We start from the raw sequence: 23,723 nt of genomic DNA, 5'->3' as shown, positions 1-23,723 counted from the left end.
TGATTAAAAAAATTTTAAAAGTTACCATATGGAATTTCTTAGGGAAGACACAGAAGCAACCTTTACTCTTCTTTGTAGTGGTAACTTGAAATATTATCCATTTTTCAAAGATGAGTTTAAACTGGAGAAGAGAAACACTGATGCTTACACTCGCACTTAGGATAAGGTAAAATAAAATTTGTCTATTACTTTAATGATATTCTTCCACTTTTAACACGAGTCATCTCTAAGCCTCCGACACCCAGAAATCTCCAACTGAAGAGGAGCAATGTGTCAAGTCATTGACATATTGACATTAGACACCTTCAGCCAGAAAACCACAATATGTGGATGCATTACAGAATAAAGACGTCTGAATCACAAGAAATGTAACACTAACTTACCTGTAACAAGATATAAAAATCACCATCTTAGCTTAACCACCCAGCTTCCTCATACATAATCTCTCTTAAAATTTCACTTCTTTTATTTACCCTGTAAGGCCAGTCAAAAAAGGTCTGAATATGACATTTCCAAAAATGTTTGCAAGCACAAATTCCCCAAAGAATCACTCACTATTGAAGGAATACTTTTAAATTTGAACAAGTTGCACTGTGAATACCTCCTTTAAATGACAAAAAAAAAATTACTTCTGTTTGATGATGGAGTCAAAACACAAACTTCCATAGCTCTTTTGCACTTCCAGCTCTGCCCATGATCCTTTCAGATTTTCTTTTCCAGAGGCTGGAAACGAGTCTGAGATATGCCTGTAGTACGTCATGGGCCTAGTATCTGTAAATGAGGACGGGATACTGAGAGAAAAAATAATAAATTCTTATGAAAGTGAATTGTTCATCCTGCCCAGTCTATTTTTTTTTCCTGAGGTACTGCTTCTCTGACTTTCAAGGGAATCACTGCAAGAACGTGACACACTGCATGGGTAGAAAGCTTCTCTGGGTGACCACTGTACTTCTCATTAGCCCACTGCCAAGCAATCCCTATAAAATTAAGAGTATGAACAGATTAATGCACAGTACCATTCCTTTCCAGTCCAGTTACTGTTTTGAAGTTTATTTTATGCTCCCTTGTAAATACACCTTGCTACCTGTAGAACTTAAAAAGTTCTAGAAATACTGGACTTACTTCTGAAAATCATTCTGTAGTTAGCAGCATGTAACTGCAAGACAATTCTGTGAGGGAATGTGACTTCCAGAAGTCACTCCAGTATTTAAAACCAGCCCACTTACTAATTCTTTAAAATACGTATTCTGAAAACTAATGTTTTCTCTAACCAGTTTTATCATTTTCGCAAAAGAAAGAAAATTAAGCTTCACGCAGCAAGTTGTCTAGTTTTACTACTGTTTTAATATTTCATTAAGCTGATATGACAGCTGCAGAAAAGTAAGGTTAGGATGATTTACAGATGTATCCTAAGAGAAATCTGTTTTAAATTACTAATTTATTAATTGAAAGACACAATTACTGAGGTTCTGAACAAAATAGCCATTTCTGTAATTACCTAAATTCTAACATGATGGTTGTGCCTGGTTGAGCCCATATTCCCAGTTTCAACCAGCAAATTTATTGGAATCAATATTAACTTCACAGATACAGAGGAAAACAGTAACTGACTGAAGCAGAGTTGTTTTGTGAAATGATGCAAGCACTTGCGAGTTCATCCAGATAGTACCTACTTTTTGTTATTCCTAAATGTATTTTTTAAAGGATTGATTAATATTATCATAAAGACTCTGTATTTTAGGTAAAGGCTGTATTCATAAAGTCTCTATTTTATAAGAAGTCTAAGCCTAAAGCACTTCAAAAACATGACATGAACAATAAATAAATTTCACTTCAACTACAGTGAAGAATGAACTAATGAAACTATTTCAAGTACACTATATCAGTTGATTGTACAGAAAGCAAGTATTGGTGCTATCTATGTATGCTTGAAAGCATTTTATATGTCCATCCACACAAAACCAAAAAAATCTATTAAAACTGTAATCTGTCTCTCTTTATTTATAAAAGGTACAACAAAATATTAATGAATTAAAATCATACAGTAGCTGTTCCTCTGTGGGAACAACATCTTATTTAGCAGGTGCCATTGTGTGTCAACCAGTACCGCAATCAAACGGCTCTCATAATCTTTTCATAATTAATGAAAACCCTCCAATGTCTTGTCCCACTGCAGAAAGCTGAGGTTCAATAATAAGGATTCTGGAGGTAGAGATGATCTGGAGAAAAAGGAGTCCTATAAAAAAACACACTCAAAAATATTGAAGTCTTTTTAAGTATAATCTTTAAAAACTGAAGATCTCTCTAAAACATATGCAGCAACCACTTCCCTTCCCAGCTCTTCAATACAAATGGAAAATGAAAGTCACATCTCTTAGCCAGCTGTGAGAAACTGGACAACTCAAGACTTTTGTTTCCACTTTGACTGTGCCCTTAAATTCCACTTCTAATCTTTGCAGCCACTCCTCTTTCTGCCATTCAAATCCATGCAGGCAGTGGGCAGCCTAGTCATCCTCTGAAGCTTATGGTGTGAGTTACTCACATGCTGCTTAGATCTAATCCAGTCTGGTCATTCATGTGTTACACACAGAGTAATGCTTTTCAGATTTAGCTGTATTTTAATTCAAGCAAGAATCAAACAAGTCACTAGACTACCCTGGTTCCATGTCAAGGTCTTCCAAAGTCTTATTTTGATTTGATTATTTTAAAAAATCTTGGCTCCTGCTTGTGGGGAATTGAGAACTTCAACAAGATTCATTACTCTGCTGTCTTCCAGCACTGTGCAATGCTTCTACTGTGTTTTCAGAGATTAACGCTATATTCTGAAAGACACAGGTAAGCATTATCAACTGTATTTTCAGAGAAGGAAATAAAGATACAGAGTGGTGCCATTATAGTCTCATATGATAAATCAGACCACCATGTTCTGGACCTTTTTTTTTTAACCACTGGACAGGTCTTGCCCACTGTAGCAACCCCCTGGGCTTGTTATGATTCCTTGCTCTGCATTTTAAGCATGAACTAGTCCCAGATAAGCCTTCACTGCACATTTAAGACATAATAGGACACTGAACCTTTTTCTTAATTTAAAAACAAGTTAGTCTTCCATGTCATCAGTTTTCCCTCTTGCAGTTTGTACATAGTAGCATCACATCTCTGCAGCATTAAAAGGTAGTTATAGACAAAACATCAGAGGAAGGGACTGTGATATAAGAAGATGAATGCACCTCAACAAAAGTACATTTACCTTCGCTGTCTCTCCTAATCACCTGTTTGGTGCTGGCTCACATACACAAAAATCTTTTTAAAAAATCCTCTCTGAATTTCCTTCTCTCACTGACCCTGCAGCAAAGTTATCAGAGTTCACTTATAACAACAGTGATAATTGCAGCAGAACACCATGATGTTACTGAAGATGACAAAAAGCCTGAGAGAATGTCTACAATGTATACCAAACACACCAAGCCATATTCTGAATTCTTTAGTCAACACTTACACAAGAACAATCTGGGGCCACATCCCCTCTTTGCCCCATATGTTCTACATTACACAAGAGCAAATGCGTACACGAAATCATTCTGAATCTCTAGCATCTTTTATCTCCTCACTGATCTCAAAGATTGCATATGCCATAAGGCAATGGTGACTAAAGCCTCATAATCTTTACAGGGAGTTTTGCCTCAGAGACTACTGGTACACACTGAAACAGAACTCAAAGATCTTGTTGAGTACAAACAGCACCAAAGTACAGGTAAATGAAGAAATTTACCACTTGAGATTTGCTCATGGCATTCCTTCCTATAAATTAGCTCATGTTTAAAAAAAAAAAAAAAGCTAAAATTAAACTTGTCCATATCTGAAGAACATGGTGAGCTAGAATATTTATGAATCAATGAATTATGTGCACTTCTGTGGCAACTTGAGGTAGATTTTTCTTCTTGTTCCAAGTATGTTTCAACACATACTTATTTAAGTTCTCAGCAATGCTGAAAAAACTTGTATCTTCAGTCCCTTTCAAGGCAGGCATTTTTGCTAACTCTTTGACACAGGAAGTGCATTCTCTTCATCTCCAGGTTGCACAGGTTTGCTGCTTCCTCTTAACGTTAAAAACGAGTATCTCAGTCCTCCTACCATACTAAAAAAAAAGAGAATGAACAGAGGTGTCAGAGATAACTTATGTTGTACATATAATTTTACAGGTAATTACCCTTCCTTCCAAAGGGTTAAAGAATGCCAGCTACCATAAATTAGGAGTGCCTCAGAGCTATGTAAGCCATTTGAGAAACTAGCCCTGAGTAGACAAAGATGAATTAGCAGTTGCTCCAACAGATTCATACAAATTGACATAACAATTCAGCCAAGCACAAAAAGTAACAACTCACAAGTTATAACTCATATTCAATGGGCACAACTCAGTCAGTGTTCTCACTGTCCTCACCACTTGGCTTTTACTTTCAAGCCTCACAGCTCAGAACTGCTGCTCATAAAAAAAGAATGAACTCAATCCCACATAATAAAACTGCAGGCATGTTTCCATAGTTAAGAACCTACCACAGTAAGATTCAATATCTAAGACAGGAAAAGACATAACTAATTGTAATGAACTTTACATTCTGAGGCTGTGCTTCCTCAGGCCAGTAGTTTCAAAACTGCATCATCCAAATGGGAGAAATCAAACAAAACATAAAACTTTATCCCGCTGAAAAATTTTCAGCTTTAATAAATAAAGGTTATTCAAGTTCCACTCACCAAATATTTAGCCCTATGAAGTTTAACACAGAGAATATATAATCTCCACCAATCAACATTCCAACGTAAGCGATAGATATATTCTGAAAGGAAACAAAAGCCATGCATTTATTGAAGTCAGTTTTCATCTACAAGACTATAAACTACATCAATTAATTTACTTTTCAAAGGAAATAGCTATATTCTGTTGCTGGCCACTCTAAAATCAGTATTTGAACTAGTTTCAGAGGATGTCAGCCTTATGGGTAATGTAACAGCCAAATAAAATCTTAAAATAAGTATGTTTTCTAAATGCAATGCATGGAGAGTGACTTTCTGGGGAAAAAAAAAATATGAAAAAAAATCACCTATTTGATATTAGGCAAAACGAAGCTATGGCCACCTTCTGAAAATGTACTTCTTTTTAATCTTGGGAAGGCTCTTTTCAAATCCCATTTCTTAAAAGCAGGTTTTGGCTTCTCAAGCATAAAAAGTATGCTTTAAAGTTACAATAAAAGCTCTTTATTATTGCTTTAATAGGGTTACCTCCTTACTTTGCCAACTAAAAGTGCATTGAAAGCACTTGGCTCAAGTTCAAGGCAGCATAGTTTAATGAGAAAGATTCTACCTCTCACGCCGCCCCCATTAAGTTTTGGGAAGACTCTCCCCTATAGACAGAAAGAAAGCAATAGAACTGTGTAATCATTTTACCAACGCTATGTTGGTTTCAAATGTTTTAGCAGCTAACCTGGACAATAACATAATTTCTACCAGCTTCTACTGGGGACTACTGCATCATAAAGCACTTCTCAATTTTAAAGCTGTTCAAAGTGTCTCAAAGATGACTATTGCTCAGAAAATAGAAATAGTGTTGCTCTATCTCAGTGGTTCAATGAAAACATACAAAATTTAGAAGAACACTTTCAGGGCCACAGAATGAAAACTACTAGATTAATCTTGCCGGCTTTAAAAAAAAAACTCAAACAACTGCAGAAAGAGAATTACCATCTTCCTTCTGCATATTTTGCTATGCTGGAGCTACTGTTTTCTTTAGTCACCCATGCAAGGGAGCACCTTGAGGCCTGTTATTCCTAGTCTAAGCTAGTTTGGATTCTGATAGTTGTTTGGCCCACAACTGCACAGGTTTTATATTTTGCTAAAACTCTTCCAGGTGACAGTACCTAATGAAATGTGGTTAAATGTACATCTTTTAATTAAAGTAGTTCAAGTTTCTCTTGCAGAAAAATAAAACAGTACTCATGTTGCTTTCTAGAGTATACCTGAGCTTCAGTGGAAGAAAACTAGGTCACTGTGTGGTGTGACCTTGTTTCGCAAAAGCAGTGTCTCACTATTAGCCCTCATTTTGAGTGTCCAGCTCAAAACATAATCAGGATCACTGCTGAGTCAATGTTCTTCCCTGTCTATTTGAGCATTCTCATCTCCCTCTTCTGCTCCGTAACCCACCTTGATGGCACCAACTACTGTTGTTGTGAGCGCGGAATTGTAATGGCTGCATAGGACAGTAGAATACATCAAGAGAAACCTAAATAAAGGAGAAAATTTTATAAATTCCTCCCAGAGACCACAGAAGTTTAGCAACACTGAAACATTCAACATTTTCTGGATCACTATTTTGCTAGGATCTTCAATCTCACCTGTTCCACACCCTAAAAAAAAGATTCTGTGGATCTGTATTTTAAGTTAATGATGTGCATATACAGAGTACTCAAAGTACACATTAAAATGTGCTGCTTGAGCTCTAGCAGAGTCATCCCTGTTCTCTGTGCTTCTTAAATGTCAGTATTTTAAGTTACCCCTTGGTTGGAGACATGCGAAAGAGCAGAATCCGATCCAACTCATTTTTCTATTCTTCCTTTGACGCTGCAGGTCGAACAGGAACACAGCATTGTTTCATTACTTTTGAGTCTCCCACAATTTACAGGTACTTTAAAGAGCAAACATACTGAAACAATTCCTATTCTAAAGGGCTTACATTCTATTAACTGCAAATAAGAGTTAGATAATCAGAAGAGACATCCATCAGAGAAATACTGAGTACAGAAAGTAAAAAACTGAATCTCATGTTGTTGTCCACTGTGCTGCAAGGTCAACAACACAGACAGTACTAAAATGGCTGTTTACACTATTAGAAATAATTAAAAGACAAGACAGAAGCCTAGGGAAAAAATATATTTTCTTTTAACTTTAACATAACTTGCATCTCAGTTTTTGCAATATGAAACATTGCCATTAAAACTTCTTACTGGATTGCCCTGTGTCCTTACCCCAACAAGCAGGAAAGAATAAATTGAAAGACAAATAAAAAATTTGTCCAGTGCTGGAAATGTGTTGCCTATTAAAAAAAAAATAAGAGAGAGTGAGAATTATGTGCTATATAATCAACTGTAAACACATATAAAATGTAGCTAATATACAAATGTGCAAAATCGCAAAATACATTTGATTCATGTTATAATTACAAAACATTTGTATTAGTACTGGAAACAGTTGATGCATTTAACTTCAGAGACAACAGGATGACAGCACCCATGATATCTAGACACATTCTTATAACATGTATAGCAGTGTAGATATAAAACTGCACGCTGCAAGCAATGAATATAAATACAATACAGAGAATTTGTGTTTTTCTATTTTTTGATACAGATACCAACATTGTGATTAATATTATAAAAGTGTTGATATGAGACAGAGAGAATTAAAAAAAAAAAAAATTTTCTTGAAATCTCTTTCATACTATAGATTCATTTATGAACAGCTTTCAAGGTCCAAGTCTGCATTTTTGAGCTCAGAAATAGATTAAATAAGCATTACTGAGGTCTCTCATCAATGAAGGTCAATGAAAAGGCCAAATCATGACTTTGAAGTCTGATACTTAGTGATGTGCAGCAAACAGACACACAGTGACACACAACAGTCACTAAGAAAGATGTCACAGACTCTTTTCATCTCTGTAACTCCAGGATATGCCTCATTTTAATCTGGTTAGTTTAAAGCTACCTATATCAGTACAAAACTCAGGAAAGGCTGAACACATCCCTGAGGAGGAATAGGATAAAAGCTGTTAGTCCACGCTGAGCTGTGGCGAGCTGAGCCTCCACCACCTGGTGTAACAGATTAGAGGGATCTCAGGCAGCTCTGCCCTGCTAGAATTGCACTCGTGTGCTACAATAAATTGCAAAGTATTACAGAAAGACATTCTGGGGCTTCCTTTCTCTTCCACTGCATCATGTTTTCCTGTCTTTCTAGTCAGCCACCTGGTGAAGGAGAAGTGAATAACTGGGACACTCATAAACTGCAGTCTCTAGGAGATGTGGTAGCTACCATTCCAGAACTAGCTAGAGGAGAAGCAGCAATTTATCTGTCACATAGACACTGTACTGATATTTTGACTGGCAAAAGATAACATGCTGTGCATTGTCTGTAACGGATCAAGGCAAAAAGCTCTGCTAGGGTAAAAGCAAGCCAACCTCCATGACCCAAAAATCTGCTAAATACAGGTGTTATCTACAATGTTTTGTCGACTTTTCATCAATATTTTTCTATTTTCTCCCTCTTTTCTCTGATTTAATTTCTGCATCACACTGACACTAGTTATCCTAGTCACTTAATATTAAAAGTCCCATATCCTGGTCACTTAATATTAAAAGTCCCATTAAATTATAACTATAACTATAAATAACTATAATTTAATGGGACTTCTAATATTAAGTGACCAGGCCACTGTGCATGCACAATAGGCACTATGCATTTCTCTGATATTTATTTGTTCTTTTCAGTTAATTGGTCGTTAAATTGTTTATGCCAAATTAACGTGTGAGCACAACACACTCTTTACTTTTCTGATGGAATAAACCTAGAAGCAGAGGAAACTGGACAGGGAATTTTACCTAGCAAGAAGGTAAAATTCCCTGTCCAGTTCTCCCAAAATGCCTCCACCCTGTCTGCTGGGAAGTTGAAGCAGTTGAAACCTTACATACAAACTGCTCCCACTACATCTGACAAGATGGGCATCAACTGCATTCTCCTAAACTGGCACAAGGTCATGCTGGACTGACACCACAAGAAGAGATTTCGCACTCAGATCAGATCTAAATCGATCATTTTCAGGGAATGACAATTTTTCCACTTAAAGTAGACTTCTAAGAACACAATGAAAAAATCATGTGAGTTCACAGCACAACATACAACGAAGTACAATGGAATGATTTATGACACCCCCAAGCTCTGTAACAATTTTCAATGGCAAATCTAAAACATTTCCAGTAAGGAATATGAGTGTCTAGACTCATTTTACTAGTAAGAAAAAGGCAACTCGGGAAGTCTGTGAGGGAGCCAGAAAAACACAAACCTCCTGGTTTGATACTTTACATGCCAGGACATACTGACTATTATATTATACTGTACTATGATTACCTATGGAGAGTCATGCTGTTGTTCTATGAGAATGCAGAATGTAGGTCACTAAACTAGACTGAGACAGAACAGGAATCTGTTATGTGCATCAGAAGGAGAGAAGGACTAGAAATTGTCTGGTTTTGGTATTTGCAATTTCATTTTAGAACACACACTGCAGCTGGAGCCTCAACCAATTGCTCTACCCGAGAGTCTCCAGGCATACACTAGTTCTTAAGCAAAGATTCATATAAGGGGTATCATATCATATCATATCATATCATATCATATCATTCATATCATACCAGGGCTTCTCCTTAGAGTGAATAATTACAAGTGCTTACCTGTAAAAGGCAAGCCCAAGTCACATATTTCAAATACTAGTCACTAACTAGAGATTATCTCTTTAAAAACAAATATAAAAACCCACCCAACCCACAACTGAAAAAACTGAATGAAATATCGTTACCAAGTCTGAGATATGTAATATTGCTCCTTACCTGCTGAAAGTCTCCAGTAGAAAAACTAAGAATAACTGTTGGAACCACCATGAAACAAGCATTATAGAAAAGTACACCATATTTTCCCAACTCCTGTGAAAAATGAAATGGAATTACTAGCCATTTGGGCTAAAATTACTAAATACTACCCTGGCAATCCTTCTGACATTATTGTCAATGAGCAGACAAAATATAATATATTTCAATTTAAAATACAAACTTGAGACTGTTGGAATCAGTGTTTAGTACTGAGATGAGTTTCCACTTAAGTCACTTTGTCGGTATGCTCAGCAGAGTATTACTGCTCTACTATACCTTGAACAGTTTCTATACAACAGCAGCTAGTCAGAAACTTCCCAAGTCACCGTTCCAGAACTGCTTTGTGTTAAGACTCCACATAAGTCTCTGCCTGGCCAAGGGATTATCCATTCCATCTACAGTAAATCAAACCACAAAAGCATATAGCAGGATGGCTCCCTGGGGCCAGCATAACAGGAAAATTAATGAAGTCTGACTCCTAGATGGAGCATCTTTAATCACTGGTAACTGATGTAACTTCAAGGAACTTGAGGGATGCCATATATCCTGTTGGTTAACTTGCTTGATACAAAGGCAGAAGATTAGGGTAATGAAAAAGCAGCCTTCCCTTCCTCCAGATTCAGCCATGCTATTTAGCTCTCCATCTTATCTCTTGTTTTAAAATGAAACTGTTATTTTGCAGAAAACTGTGAGATTTTTAAGTGCTGCTTATAAAGAAAAATACAGAGTCTGGATTTTATGTGACTCTTTAAGATTATTAAAAGATATATATTACCACTGTACAGACTGAACCACAAAAGTCAGTGACAAAACCTCTATCTAGCATCTCCAAGACTGCTCTTTGCTATGGCTTGGTTATTATGTTTTCATGGCACTGTATTTGAAGAGCATCCTGCTCAATGTTTACAAAAAGTATAATGTATCAAGGTATCACCTAATTCTTTGGTGTACCTGGGTTTGTTGTAGACTTGCTTTTAGATATACAAAAAATATATCAGTTGTGATTATTAACTCAAACTGGACAGGTCTCTGTTCCTACCCACAAGTTTATTTTACAAAAACCTCAATTAAAATCACTTTCTAGTCAAAAAGTTATCTTTCTTATATCTATCTATCTATCTATCTATCTATCTATCTATCTATCTATCTATCTATCTATCTATCTCAAGTTTACAGGTAAACAATTTGCTTTTATTTTGGATTTATTTTATTTTTTTAGCCAATAGGAACATTTTTAAGCCACTACAAACTCAGCCTAAAAGACTTGGGAGAAAATAAAATATACTGTTTATCTAAACCAGCCTGAGATACTAATAACAAGTTTTTCCCAGGCTCTTCTGTATAAATGACGCATATATCAACTGAAATATGAAAGCAAATGAAACTATTGAATAGTTCATAACTGTATGTTCATAAAGTCATATAATAAGTAATAGACTGTGACCATACTGTCATAATGTTAAACTAAATGTAATCACCCCACAATTACCTTTGGATCGATTTTCTGCTTTGTGTAAACTCCATTTGCGGCTGTGAAGATATCATTGAGCAACACAAAGGTGTAGCCCTCCAGATTAAAAGACAGATCAGACCTGACAAAGAAATATAAATAAGTGTAAATAAGCTTGTAAATAAGCAAACAGTATACAATGTGATGCATTACCTTGTTTATCTAGAGAAATAACATAAACAAGGAAATGCAAATCCTGAAAATTCCAACAAGTCACAGATTTTGCTTTTTCTTTGCAAGTTGAATTACCTTACATTTCTCAAGTCACAAGACCATCACAAACAAGTCATCAGAGAGCTCCCAGTACTCAGTATGGAAGTGGCAAAACATTCAGTTTTCATTCTTTGAAAAATTCCATCTGTCTCAATCTTGACAACTTGTCCAATTATTACTGAGTATACTTATCTATTTCTTTTTACACAAAAAGTAGTGAGGGAATAGTCTGACTACTTGTTTTTTATAGTCAGACCAAACATACTGTCATCCTTTCTGTTTTGACTAGTTACCTTATGGATATGGCGTGATTAATTTAATAGGACATGACTCTATCTGAGTTACATCACATGGAAATTATTTACCTTCATGCATAGGAAATTATTTACCTTCATGCATAGCAAACTCAAGAAACAAAAAATAACATTACATTTCCAGTTAGGTAAAGGAATATTCAAACAGGAAGAAAACAGAGGAGACTAGCATACAAGAGCTTTGTGAACTTCATCTCACATTTGAACTTGTTCAAAGTGATTAAAGAAACAGACATCGCCTAACTCAAAACAATATTTGACAACCAAAAAGTTAGTCTTTCTGTCCAGAACAAGAATATATTTTTCTAAGATTAAAATACACCGATACTATGAAATAAAAGCAGCATTCCTCACACAGTTTTAACTTGCTTCACTTATGATCCTATAAACATGGAAAAACTAGGAGGGGGAAAAAGAACCACCCAAATACTTCCAGCCGGAGTTAAATCTTTCCCTTTGTATTTATGTAACTCCCAATGATGTCAGTAGAGAGATTTGCCAAATCAACTTAACTCAGAGTAACGCATCTCAACTTAGGTTTACTTGGCACTTAAAAAGGAAAAAAACTTCCTGTTGTCCCTCCTCTCACATCATGATTTCATATAACAAATGAAAACCTTACCCAGCTGCTATGAAAGCCCCAAGAATGATGGCAAATACGCTGACTATAATACTCAGTGGGTATCGCTTCCTGCAGACAAAAATTAAGACAGTTCACATTTTCATTATTTGTAGAGGAGATTAAATGGCTGTCTGCCTGAGAAGTTTCAAAGCAATTAGTAATCACAGAACATTTAACAGGAGGCCACTGTCTTGATAACCTTACAGAAGCCATGTCATTGACCGTGTGCCACGCTGTCAGACCTTGGCCCTGAGAACCGAGATTGAAAAAGCATTGTAAGCATTCTGCTACTAGATAATTTTTAAAGCAAAGATTAAAGGTTTAAGGTAACAGCTCTGAAACAAACTTTAATTTACTGTGTATTGGTATTCGTAATGGACACATTTCAGTGTAGTCCAGTAATCCAATGCATTTTTTCATCTCACCTTTCTTGGGGAAGATGCTGTACAGCACACCAGCTTTGTTATTTTTCAAATAGATACTTAGGCTGAAGTCAAATTCAAACGTTGTATGTGAGGGGGAAAGCATGGAAACTTACCATATTCTTCACTACATCTTCATCAGCACTCCACTGAGTAGAGAAAAGCATACCATAAAACTACTCTGCTTCTTATACCTGTACTGCTTTACTTAGAAATATCTTAAGTACTTATTTTTGCACCATACAGCAATGTGCCTTTCAAACATTCCCCTAGTCATCTCCCCACATCTGAGATGGCCTGTGAGAAATATACAATACTCTTGGAGGAATATTGTGTGTCAAAGGAGCACAGCTGTGGACCACTGTCCCAACAACAAAGCTGTATGTAGTCTCCAGATATGTTAGGCTTTGATTATGACTCTCAACAGTAACAAACCAGACCTCGACTGCTTTTCAAATCCTGAGGTAAGCCAGCATAAATTCTCTAGAGTCCTTTCATTTTCAGTCCTGAGGAAATACACTGCAGCAGTCTGTACAAATACAGTGTTTTGCTCTTAATCTTCCCTTAGGTTAGGATGTTGCTAGCACTCATACACCATATTGCTGTAGTCTAGCTGAGAACTGATGACAACCTGACTAACTCACAATTTCCTCACTTGCTTGTGGGAGTCCTCAGGCCAACAAAAGACAGTAAGTTCTGCTTTCCCTGTGAGAACTTACAACTAGAAAACAATCCTGGAGCAACCCCAAATATGAATCACGTTGATCCACTGCTGCTTCATCTGAAAAGAGATGTCAGTCTACTTGGGCCTTTTCTGAAAAGCTCTTCCCCTGATCATCACTCAGATGTTGCCTAGGTTCAGCTTTTCCCCTTATGAACTCACCTTAAGCAAGCACAAGCCATCTGGATGGAACTATGACAGTGATAAAGTATGATGTATTTATATTCCCATTCTTCCAAGTTAGTACAACTGAAACTGGTGATCCCAAGCTGCAATAGCATACATTTCTTAATTTCTCATTAAAAATAGCAGAGGTATCTGTAATTACGGAGTTTTCTGATCTGATAGCACACTGGTAGATACCATTTTGCTTCATTAAACTGGTATGTTTTCAGACTTGACCCAGAAAACTACTCTACGCAAGCAGACTGACATAGTATCATCACTGTTTTGAGACATAAGGATCTGCCTGTTTGAAGCAGTTTGCAGTTTAGGGGCATCCGAGAAGAGACACAAACCATAACTGCTAGAAGTGTCTGAGTTGTGTGCTGCTTACCTTATCCCTGTGCAACAGGTAAGACAATGAGCTGTATAAATGAAAGCAAGCTGATTTTTTTTCCTTTATTCACTAAAATGCAGGTATCTATCTATGTCTTAAAAAAAAAGCTACATAAACCCACTTTCTTTGCTTTTCTCTATTTGTCAGTAAAAAGCACTCATTCAATATTCTGATGAGATGTCACAAGTAATCCATTTGATATGATCTAAAACAAAGGTATTTAAAAAAAAAAAAAAAAAAAAAAAGGATCACCCAAGTATGATGATTTCCAGCAGTAAAGTAAGTGGAATGGTAAACTTCCTGAGCACTGTAAACATCGGCAAACTGTCAAAAAAAAAAAATAAAATCCAAGCATAGTGTCAGATTAACAGCATTTTTATGTCCTAATTCTTATCTAATTTTAGTAACCAGAAGATGAAACCATTGGTCCAGCAATAAGCAACCAAAACAAATTCCCAACTATCTGGCATATTTAAAAAAAAAGTCAGTCTGACACTACAGGCAGATTAGATATCCAAATCATTGAAAAATAATGAGATATGCAACTGGCTACCTTCTAAAATGTTCGTCTGCATCAGTGAAACGGAATATAAAAGCTATTTTCCCTATGGAAGAACTCTTTCTGCAGAATTCACTGGTAGGTAAAAATTATTTCTGTTTTAAACTAGGAGAACACACATCTCCAAAAACATGTAACAGAAATAAAATACAAAGCAAACATACTTAGTAAACACGTTGTACTTTAAAAAAAGTAAGATAAATCTACAAGAAAAAATCACAGAAAGTACAAGAAACATGAAAGGTGGGACCAGCTGCAACTACCAAACAGTTAATTTGAACAACATATTGTTGGTCTACATTAAGTAATGTAGTTGGAAACCTTTTTTTTTGATTAATTTGAGAATACACTTGTGTCTGACAGCATGGCTGTATCGACCAATTAATCCTCTGTTTAAAATAACTATTAGCAACCGTATTAATGAATTATACAAATCTTAACACACAGTTTAATCAGTTTACAATAGACGTTTTGAAGTTATGCGTAGGATCATCTATACCTTACTGACAACCCAAACAAGGTGGAAAATTCCATAATATAAACAAATGTCACATAATGTAACAAAACACAACACAGCAAAATGTTAATGTTAGAAACACTGCAGCCATTCTCACTTTTCTGTTATCAAAATTATTTATTAACAGTAAATCTAAAAGAGGTATGTCAGACACAGGAGGAGGAGCCCGTGCACTGATGTTTAAAATAACCTACTGAACTTTTTATTTTAAAATTACACTTAAGGATATGAAAAAGAAGAACCCATAAATCAGACTTTTATAGACTGAAACTACTTCCATATTCACAACGGCTCAAGTGCTACTAGGGACAGTACTGCCAAAGTCCTGATGTCAGCCTGAATAGTCACTTCAGTGAGACAACTTCTGAATGCATACAACAAAGAGTTGCAGAATCAGGCATCTAATGCTGCTAGTCAGAAAAAAATAATTCTATAAATAAAAACAAATGTAACCAGATTAAAGGAAATATATTTTCTCTCCCAGCATCTGTCTCAAAGTTATGAAATGCTGAAAACCTGCAAAATTCTCCATTTTGGTTTAGCTTACTGTCAAATCCCCAGGAACCTGTAATAACATACAAGAAACCATTGCAACGGTAGTGCTGTATCCTCCAATCCTGGTGCAGTCATCATGCTTCTGCACTCCTCTTCCACAGAAAATTTGGCCATCCAATCTACTGCAGCAGGTCCTCTATGTAACTTACACCTCTTTAACACTAGCATGGAAGAAATTCTCATGGATCTACGCTTACAGGCACAGAGGAGCCAGCAAGCCCTTCAGCAACCTCCCCACAACCTGCTTTTGGCACTCAGCAGGGCTAAGACACAGCCACTATCCCACTACATAGGAGCTTCTCTATCTCTTGGCAATAACCTGCACTGATATCACGAATCTTTCCTTTATTCTTCTTCCTTCAAAACCATCATTCTTTCAGCTTTCAAGCTCTCTGGTTAGGACACCCAGGAAAAGCTGGACACTTGGGTGTGAGGGGAAAGTGAAAGCACTTTCATTGTCACAGCAGAGTATTGTGACAGTACAGGCCTGGCTAAGCCCCCCTTACATAAGGAAGCATAGAACTTGTAAACAGATCAAATGTTTGGCTAAGAACTTCATAACAGTATCAGGGGTTTAGACAGACAGACAGACATCATATGCATTTAAGGCCCTAAGCAATGCTCTTCTTTAGCGTTTATTTTTTACACACACCCTCCCCAAAGGGTAAAATCCAAACAGTCTACTTATAACTTCCATTTACTATACCTGAGTTTGCTGGTACTTGATAATCCACTTATGTGGTTTCCAACATAAATCAGAGGCAGAGGAAACAACTGTGATAAAATTAAAAGCACAACTCAAGATTATTATGTTTTGAAGCACTGTTGAGAAACTTTACTTGATAGAATTTTATAACTATAATATCAGATATATTTTTAACAAGAAAGATGTTTTTTAAAAAAAAACCAAACTATGCTGCAAACTGATCTGAAGCTCCCATTTATGTGACCATTCATGACCCATTCACTGATTTCATTATGAGTTGTAATCTACCTCTAATGAGACCCAGACTCCATTTAGAGCAAATGTTAATCAGTTTTAATTACTATAATCTTCAGATCAATAGCTACTCTAACATTTGAATTTTAGGTGCAAAAGTAGTATTCAAAACAGTAGCTAAATAAGCAAGAGAACAGATGGAATAAAAGAATGAATAAACTGTATGTATGCTGTGCTTCTCTAGGTACTCCGCATATATTACTATGTCTGGAAGATACAAAATTTTAGATCTACCCAGCAAATTATGCTATGTGAGATACTAGAAATGAAAGATAAGTATTTAGGGGTAGATTAAACTTTACCTTTTCCAGCTTCTAGCATTATGAGACTGACTCACACAGAAACATATGGGCCCTAACACAATACAGAGAAACAATAACAGAACTTCAGAGCCTTAAGAAAACGCACAAGAAGTCAGGGATCCCCACACAACATTCAGCTGCAGTTCAAAGCTATTAACTCTCCCACTAGAGAAAAACTGCAGAAGATTAAAGCCAGCCAAAGTAATCAATGGGGACAAAGGTGGTGTGTACATCTAGTCCCATTCACTATCAGTCAAATGGAGCTGAAATGGCAGAAAGACAAAACAGATCCTCTATCCTAACATGTAACAGCTGCTGTTGTTGCGCTTATATGTGCTTCAGAAGACATTGTGTTTGTCGGAGGCTTTGCCCTCTCAAAGCACTGTATGCTTCAAAAGTATACAGAGGAGTGGGCTGCATTTTATCTGTGTTAAAGATTTTGCATTTCTTTTATAGCAAAGAGGAGAGAGGAGAATTGTGCAGTAAAAGTTAACTAAAGTTAACTAAAGTTAACTTTTAAGTGAAAATAACAGTGAAAGTGAATAGGACTACAAAGCAAACAGAAGTGTAAGTAACAATAAATATTCAGCCTGTTAACATTAGCTTGCAAATCTTTTGTAATGCTCTCTCCTTTTATTTAGAAAAATGTTTCATTTCATTCACAGAATAAAAACAGACCTGACATTACATTCTCTTTCCTCTGAAATTCATCTATTGTAAAGACAAAATTTCAACATCCAGCACAACATCAGAGATCAGTGAAACATCTACTTAAAACCGGTGAAGAACTCCAAAGCTTTATCACTAAAATAACCATTTTGCTAGTTTAAAACTCTATCTGAAAACACATAAACCAGTCCAGGAGTGAAAAGCAATCTTAATGTCAATGAAAGCAAAAGTTGTCAAAAGGATAAAGAGCTGGTCAAAGGGTGCTTTGAAAAGTAAACAAATGAACAATCCAGCTGACTGACTGTGACTAGTCAAATCCAGCACTACAGCAATATGCAAGTCCTGAATGCTGCAGTGCTGACTGCTTCCACCATATCCAGGAAAGTCTTCCAAAGGATAGATATTATTGAGACCAAAAAAAATGGGTGCTGTATTTTTTTAATGCCTTTGTACTAAAAGTTAAGTCAACAGAGACAGGAAGAGTAGTACAAGTGGGAGAGGCGGAGGGAAGAAACTTCTTGAGGTCTTAACAAGTTGTTTGTATGTGGAACTCAAAACTATCCACCGGGAAACCTTTCATATTTTGGATTTTTACATGAAGAAATGCTAATGATTTCAACATGCATTAAGAATAAACAGTATTCACCAATGGGTGTGAGACATTCATAATAAACCTCATACTGATGGCAAGACAAGATGCTGCAACCAAGTTGCCGGCCTGAAGAGCTCTGATATCTGAGGCCTGTAGCAGAGCTGGGAGCTAGCTCTATCTCTGAGCAAACACTGACCAATACCCTGCAACAAGTCACAGATACAAAGGCTTATGCATCAAAGTAAAGCTCCAGCAACACTGGATGCAAAAGTCTGCAAAGATACCGCTGTAGTCATTTCAAATCCTAGTTCCCAATCTGAGATAATAAAAGTTCCTCTCCTATTTTCTCAGTTCTGTCTCTTTAGACTATACACACTTAAGGTCTGTACGCTGCAGCTAGCCCCTTACAGTGTTTTCAGTGGGCATTATTTTAGCTCCTTTTAGTCAACTGTTGTTTACATTTTTGGTCTATTTTGCCTATTCTTTTCCTACTGTTTTATCACATGCCCTACTTCCAGGCAGCCTTTCTCCCTTCATGTTGTAATCAAAACTATTTCTTAAACACAGATCTCCCATTGATCCCACAGGGGGCTGTATACATCCAGAAAAATACTTCAGGTATCTGAAAGAGTTCATCCAGCCATATGAACATACAGCACCATTTCCCATGTACTGCGTAACAAAATGGCACCACATTTCTCTGCAAAAAAAAGGCCAAAATATTGCAGTGAAAATAAAATTATCAAATCCAATATTAAATGAAACAAAGATACAAATAATCACATTTGACAAATGCAAACTTTTTCTGTTTGTCTTTTGTATCTTGTCTCCATAAGAAAGACATTGTAAGAGATAACATTTTCCTATTAATTATCAGGACTTATGTAATCCTTACCTTCACAGGTATACTTTTGTCAAAATCGGGGAAGTGAACAATCTTATTTATTTTTGACACATACAAGATAAGTATGGTGGCTGCCATCTAAACAAAAAGAAAAACCAAGAAGTCATGTAAAAGCAAAATTGCAATATATGAATGAAGTAAGTGCTTCAAAGGCAAAATCTTTATACGCACTTGACAAATGCTAGGTATTATGTATTTCTTTCAAAGAACAGCACAGCACACAATTAATAAACTGGAATAACTTTATTGTTATCAATTTTGCCAGCTATTTATTTAAAAGCACAGTATAGGCATATGCTTTACTAGCTTGAGAAAATTACCAGCACCCTATGAAACAACGCATGCTGAGAAGGAGCTGAGAAAATAGAACAGGACACAATTCCAAAATAATCATGATGTTTTCACTCAGTGTTGTTTAGTCTGCAGAATCACTCTTACAGCTTTTTTGATAATGCAAGACAGGAGTTGTGCACCAATCAGTCTGTTGACCACAAGAAGAAGAAATAATAAAGATATGGACAGAATGAAGGAGAATACCTGAGCAATCACACATCACAAGAGTTAACACTGGCTCCAGGGAGGAAAAAAAATGTTAGGATTTATCTTATACAAAAATACAATAATTGACTATCTAGAGTATGGGCTGGATTTGGGTTCTGCAGACTAAATCAGACTAAAATGCCTATTATATGCATTTTACAAAGTGTTCAGGGAAATCTTGGAAGGATCAGTCAGCAAAGAATGGAAATGCCATTGCGTCTTAAGTTCAGCAAGGAAACAAAGACATATCATTGCCCTTTAACATGAATTGTTGCCACATTTTCTAGTCTTTGGCTTCCACTAAAACATGATGTGTGTTTTCGTGAGCAGTCTGGATGTGTGAAACTCTCTCTCCCTTTCACACAACAAAGACTTTACAAGACATTTTACTCTCTTCAGCATCAAACTGCAGAGAAGTCAGACTTGCTTGAGTACCCTGTTCTCATCTCTTCCTCACTACCCCTTAGCTTGTAACCCTGGCATAAGCAAACCCTCTCTTTTAAATGTATCTGCCTAAACAACACTTGCTTCAGGGCTCCTAGTCATCTCTCTGCAGCCACACATTCTATACACATTCTTTACAGATCATGTACACAAACATTTGAATTTTTATTTTACTATGACACTTACTAACAAGAAATAACAAAAAACATATTTCTGTTGCAGTACTGCAAATTGCCCACAGGCAAATAAAGCAGCAAAGAACCAAAACTGTGTGGTAGTCCTACTGGAAAACTGACTGGAACAGGGGGAGAGATTTATTAAGAAACACATATTCATCTACAAATAGGGGCGATATATCTGCATATAACCCACAAAAGCTCAAGGACTCTTATAGGATCTATGCACTTACTAGACCAAATCTTGACAGTTTTGAAGGCCAGATCTCTTAATTACTGAACTCTGCAAGGGGAAATAAATGGCATTTCCAGTACTTTACCTGACTTTTCCCAGGCAGCAGTTTTGACATAAGCTGAAACTTCCTTGATCTCACTAAAATAAATCACTCATCCTTACAGTGTATCTAATCTAGAAGACAAGCAGTGTGGTATACAGATTTCTCCCCCCCCCCCCCCCCCCAATATATCTCTATGTTACCATTAGTTTTAACTTACAAAATGAGGAGTACATTTAGTATGCTTTACTTGTGAACATACCTGTCCAATTCCAAGAAACATTGGTGATGGGAATCTGAAAAACATAAATTTAACACTGAGGAAAGGGAAAAAGAAAAAGTGTTTAAATTTAACACCAAAGTCAACAACTGAACATGTGGATGACTGGCCTGTGTTTCAGAAAAGCTCAGGAACTTACTGGAGTCCTAGTATTCTATTTCTATGGCAAAACACAAGCTGCATCCAAATAATGTAGCAATCAATTCTAAACTGCTAACAGTTTGGGAATATTTGTAAGTGAAGGTAACACACTTGGAGAACTCTTAAGAACGCATTATTTTTTGAGCAAACTTGGAAGCTTATCTCCACAGCCCAAACACACTACCAATATGTTTTTGTGAAAAGAAAGTACCTAGGTAAATGTAGAAACATCTACTGCCTGCTAAAACAGCTACATTCCTACTATATCCCTTCAGTTAGCTTTAGCTGAAAGGATGGATACTTGAACATTAAGAAAGCAGAAACTTTAGCAGGACGTCCGAAGAGCCTGAGCGCCTCCATTTTTTCCCCTAAATCTACATCAAGTTAAAACCAGTAAAGGTGTGGCAACAATTTTCCCTATGCATACTGAAATACAAAAAAATAAGTTAGTTATGATGGATGGCTGCTTTATGCCATATCCAGCAGTGTCTGGAGCCTCTCTGTCCAAAAGCTTTATGTCCCTGAATGTGACAGTTCCTGCTGCCTCCGAAGAGTCACACATTTTGCTGGACTGCACTGTCAGGGGTGGTCACACAGAAAACTGCATCCAGGGTCTCTAAATAAAACCCATTTAATTCTCTGTGCACATCTGCACTAACAAATGCCTAAGGAGGGTCCACACTCTCAACAAGCTTTGTAATTTTCCATTATTAGTGCCTTGAGGTTGTGGCTATTTATCACAGAAGCCACCAGGAACTTGGTGTGTAAGAAATGTGCATCTCCAACAAGCACCAGCACTGGGATGGGAACAGAGTGTTAGCAAAAGAAATAAGCATTCTGAACTGTAGCTGGAAGGCCCTAAGGACACTGGAGTCCTAACACAGATAAGGGGTTAGGAACCACCAGAAGCAAAAGTGATTCCAGGAAAGGGGGGGGGGGGGGGGGGGGGGCAGAGTGTAAGAGCAGAAGAAACAGGACTTCTATTTATAATGACATGACACCTAAACTGTGGTTTGGTTTGTACTTACAGCTACAACACATAAACATGGAGACTCATCTGTACGACACAGATTTCTCCAAGCATTTTTGATGTGCGCAGCCCTAAACATTCCCAGCAATGCTGTAAACTCTTCATACAAAATTTAGGCTCACTAATGGTCATGCTGTCCTTGACTATCTTTTACGGATGTGCCAGACATATGCCAGGGAGCTGCAGACTGTACGATTAAAACCACTATAAAACAAAATCTCAGCTTGCCTCATGTATCTTTCTGGAAGATGCTATATACAGCTGTTATGTGTTCAAATAGCACTGAAAAGCACAGCTAGTTTTGCTTTTAAGTTCTTTTCTTCGTTCTTTTTTTTTTCCCTTTTCTTAGTTCACGAGCTAAAACCCAGCAAAACCAGAGGAAAACCTTTTAAGTAAAGCACATTAATGGTGAGATGACACCTACAGGACGACAATTGCATACAGGGTGCCCCATCAAGTCAAGAACATAGTTCTTCAGTGTTTTTATCATTAAGGGATTTTTCTGACGTTCACTTTTCATTTTCAGCTCCCTCAGGAAACAAAAGGTGCTTGCAGGAAGGTAAGATTTTTCGGGAGGCACAGCTGGGCAAACTATTTCCCTGAAGGGTCTGATCTGGTCTGACCAGCAAGACACCGGGCTGGACGCTGGAAATAACAGAGCGCCTTCGAGGAAAAGACTGTCATACTTCAAAAATATGCCTGCCAATGACTCCACTGTCCGGCGGTGTTGCGGAAGCGCTGCGTACTAGGCATAAATGGGGTCTGAAACTGGAGAAGGCACGCCGAGTCTCAGCACACTCCCCGACAGCTCCGGTGCTACACCGCCTGTGCCGGTGCGCCAGGGGACTGCCCCGGGCCCCGAGCTGCACCAACGGCCCAGAGTTATGCCAACGGTAATGAAAACGCTTCCCCGACGGGCGGTGCGGGCCCGCTCCGCCTCGGGAGGGGTGTACGACCTGCCCTCGCTGGGGAAAAGCGGCAGCGCCGGCAGCCCGCGCGATGGCCGGGCCGGGACAGAGCCGGGGCGGGCCCCGCCGCCCGCTCCGCCGTGGCCTGCGGCCCGGCCCGCGCCGCCGGCCCTCACCTGTAGGCGCTGAGCAGGGCCTTGTTGACCAGCACGATGAGGAAGGAGCACGCCCCGTAGAAGAGAGCTGAGAGCACCCTGGGCAGCGCCGAGGGCGCGGTGGCGCCCGCCGCCTCCCCTCCGGCCTGCCCGGCGCTCATGGCGGCGAGGGGCGGCGGCGAGCCAGGCCCCACTGCGGCCTGCAGGAGTGCGGCCGGGCGGGCCGTCAGGCCTACTCCCCTCCCCGGCCCCGAGGGCCGGCGGCGGCCGCAGGGTGCCCCTCGGCGGGGCGGAGCTGGGCGCCGTGCGGAGCCCGGGAGCGGGGGCCCAGCCCTGCCGGCGGGGTGCCGCAGCCGCGCGCCCCCTCCGCCTCGAGGGGCGCTACCGCCCGGCCCGGTCCCCGGCAGCGCCAGCCCACAGCCACGGCGGCTTCTCGGGGCTCGGCCGAAAGGGAAGGTACTCGTACTCGGGGTAAAAACGCAGCACGACCTGCCGCCGCCTCCGGGGGCGCCACGCCAGGAGGCACCGGTACCCTCTGCCGGCACCCGTTGGCTTCGTTTTTAAACTAGCCTCACGGGCAGGGAGCTCAACATCTCCGAGCGCCCGATGTCAGGGAAGGGAGAGGGTCGAAC

The 23,723-nt window shown here is 38.4% G+C and overlaps 2 protein-coding genes across 3 annotated transcripts in view; both read right to left on the bottom strand.

The window, feature by feature from the left end:
• HSD17B3 (hydroxysteroid 17-beta dehydrogenase 3) overlaps positions 1–4,095 on the bottom strand; it is a 33,570-nt gene extending 29,475 nt beyond the window's left edge. Inside the window, exon 1 of the mRNA XM_074933232.1 lies at positions 3,966–4,095. Within this exon, the coding sequence (XP_074789333.1) occupies position 3,966 (1 nt within the window). The 5' untranslated portion in view covers positions 3,967–4,095. The remainder of the gene's footprint in view (positions 1–3,965) is intronic.
• SLC35D2 (solute carrier family 35 member D2) lies at positions 1,982–23,432 on the bottom strand. 2 transcript variants are annotated; one of them, XM_074933229.1, is made up of 12 exons: positions 23,113–23,432; positions 20,840–20,873; positions 19,134–19,220; positions 16,382–16,449; positions 14,297–14,368; positions 12,343–12,411; positions 11,173–11,275; positions 9,645–9,737; positions 7,014–7,081; positions 6,193–6,271; positions 4,750–4,832; positions 1,982–4,135 (listed from the first exon to the last, which is right to left on the bottom strand). In XM_074933229.1, the coding sequence occupies exons 1-12, from the start codon at positions 23,250–23,252 to the stop codon at positions 4,033–4,035; spliced, it is 999 nt and encodes a 332-aa protein (XP_074789330.1). In that variant the 5' UTR covers positions 23,253–23,432; the 3' UTR covers positions 1,982–4,032. The 2 variants fall into 2 exon arrangements, with proteins under 2 accessions (XP_074789330.1, XP_074789331.1); XM_074933230.1 differs by lacking the exons at positions 7,014–7,081; positions 9,645–9,737; positions 11,173–11,275.
• Between the last annotated feature and the right edge of the window lie 291 nt (positions 23,433–23,723).

Source organism: Athene noctua, chromosome Z (genome assembly GCF_965140245.1).
Source record: "Athene noctua chromosome Z, bAthNoc1.hap1.1, whole genome shotgun sequence".
NCBI lineage: Eukaryota > Metazoa > Chordata > Aves > Strigiformes > Strigidae > Athene > Athene noctua.
Note: the sequence above shows the minus strand (reverse complement) of the source record. Positions and strands in the feature narration are given on the sequence as shown.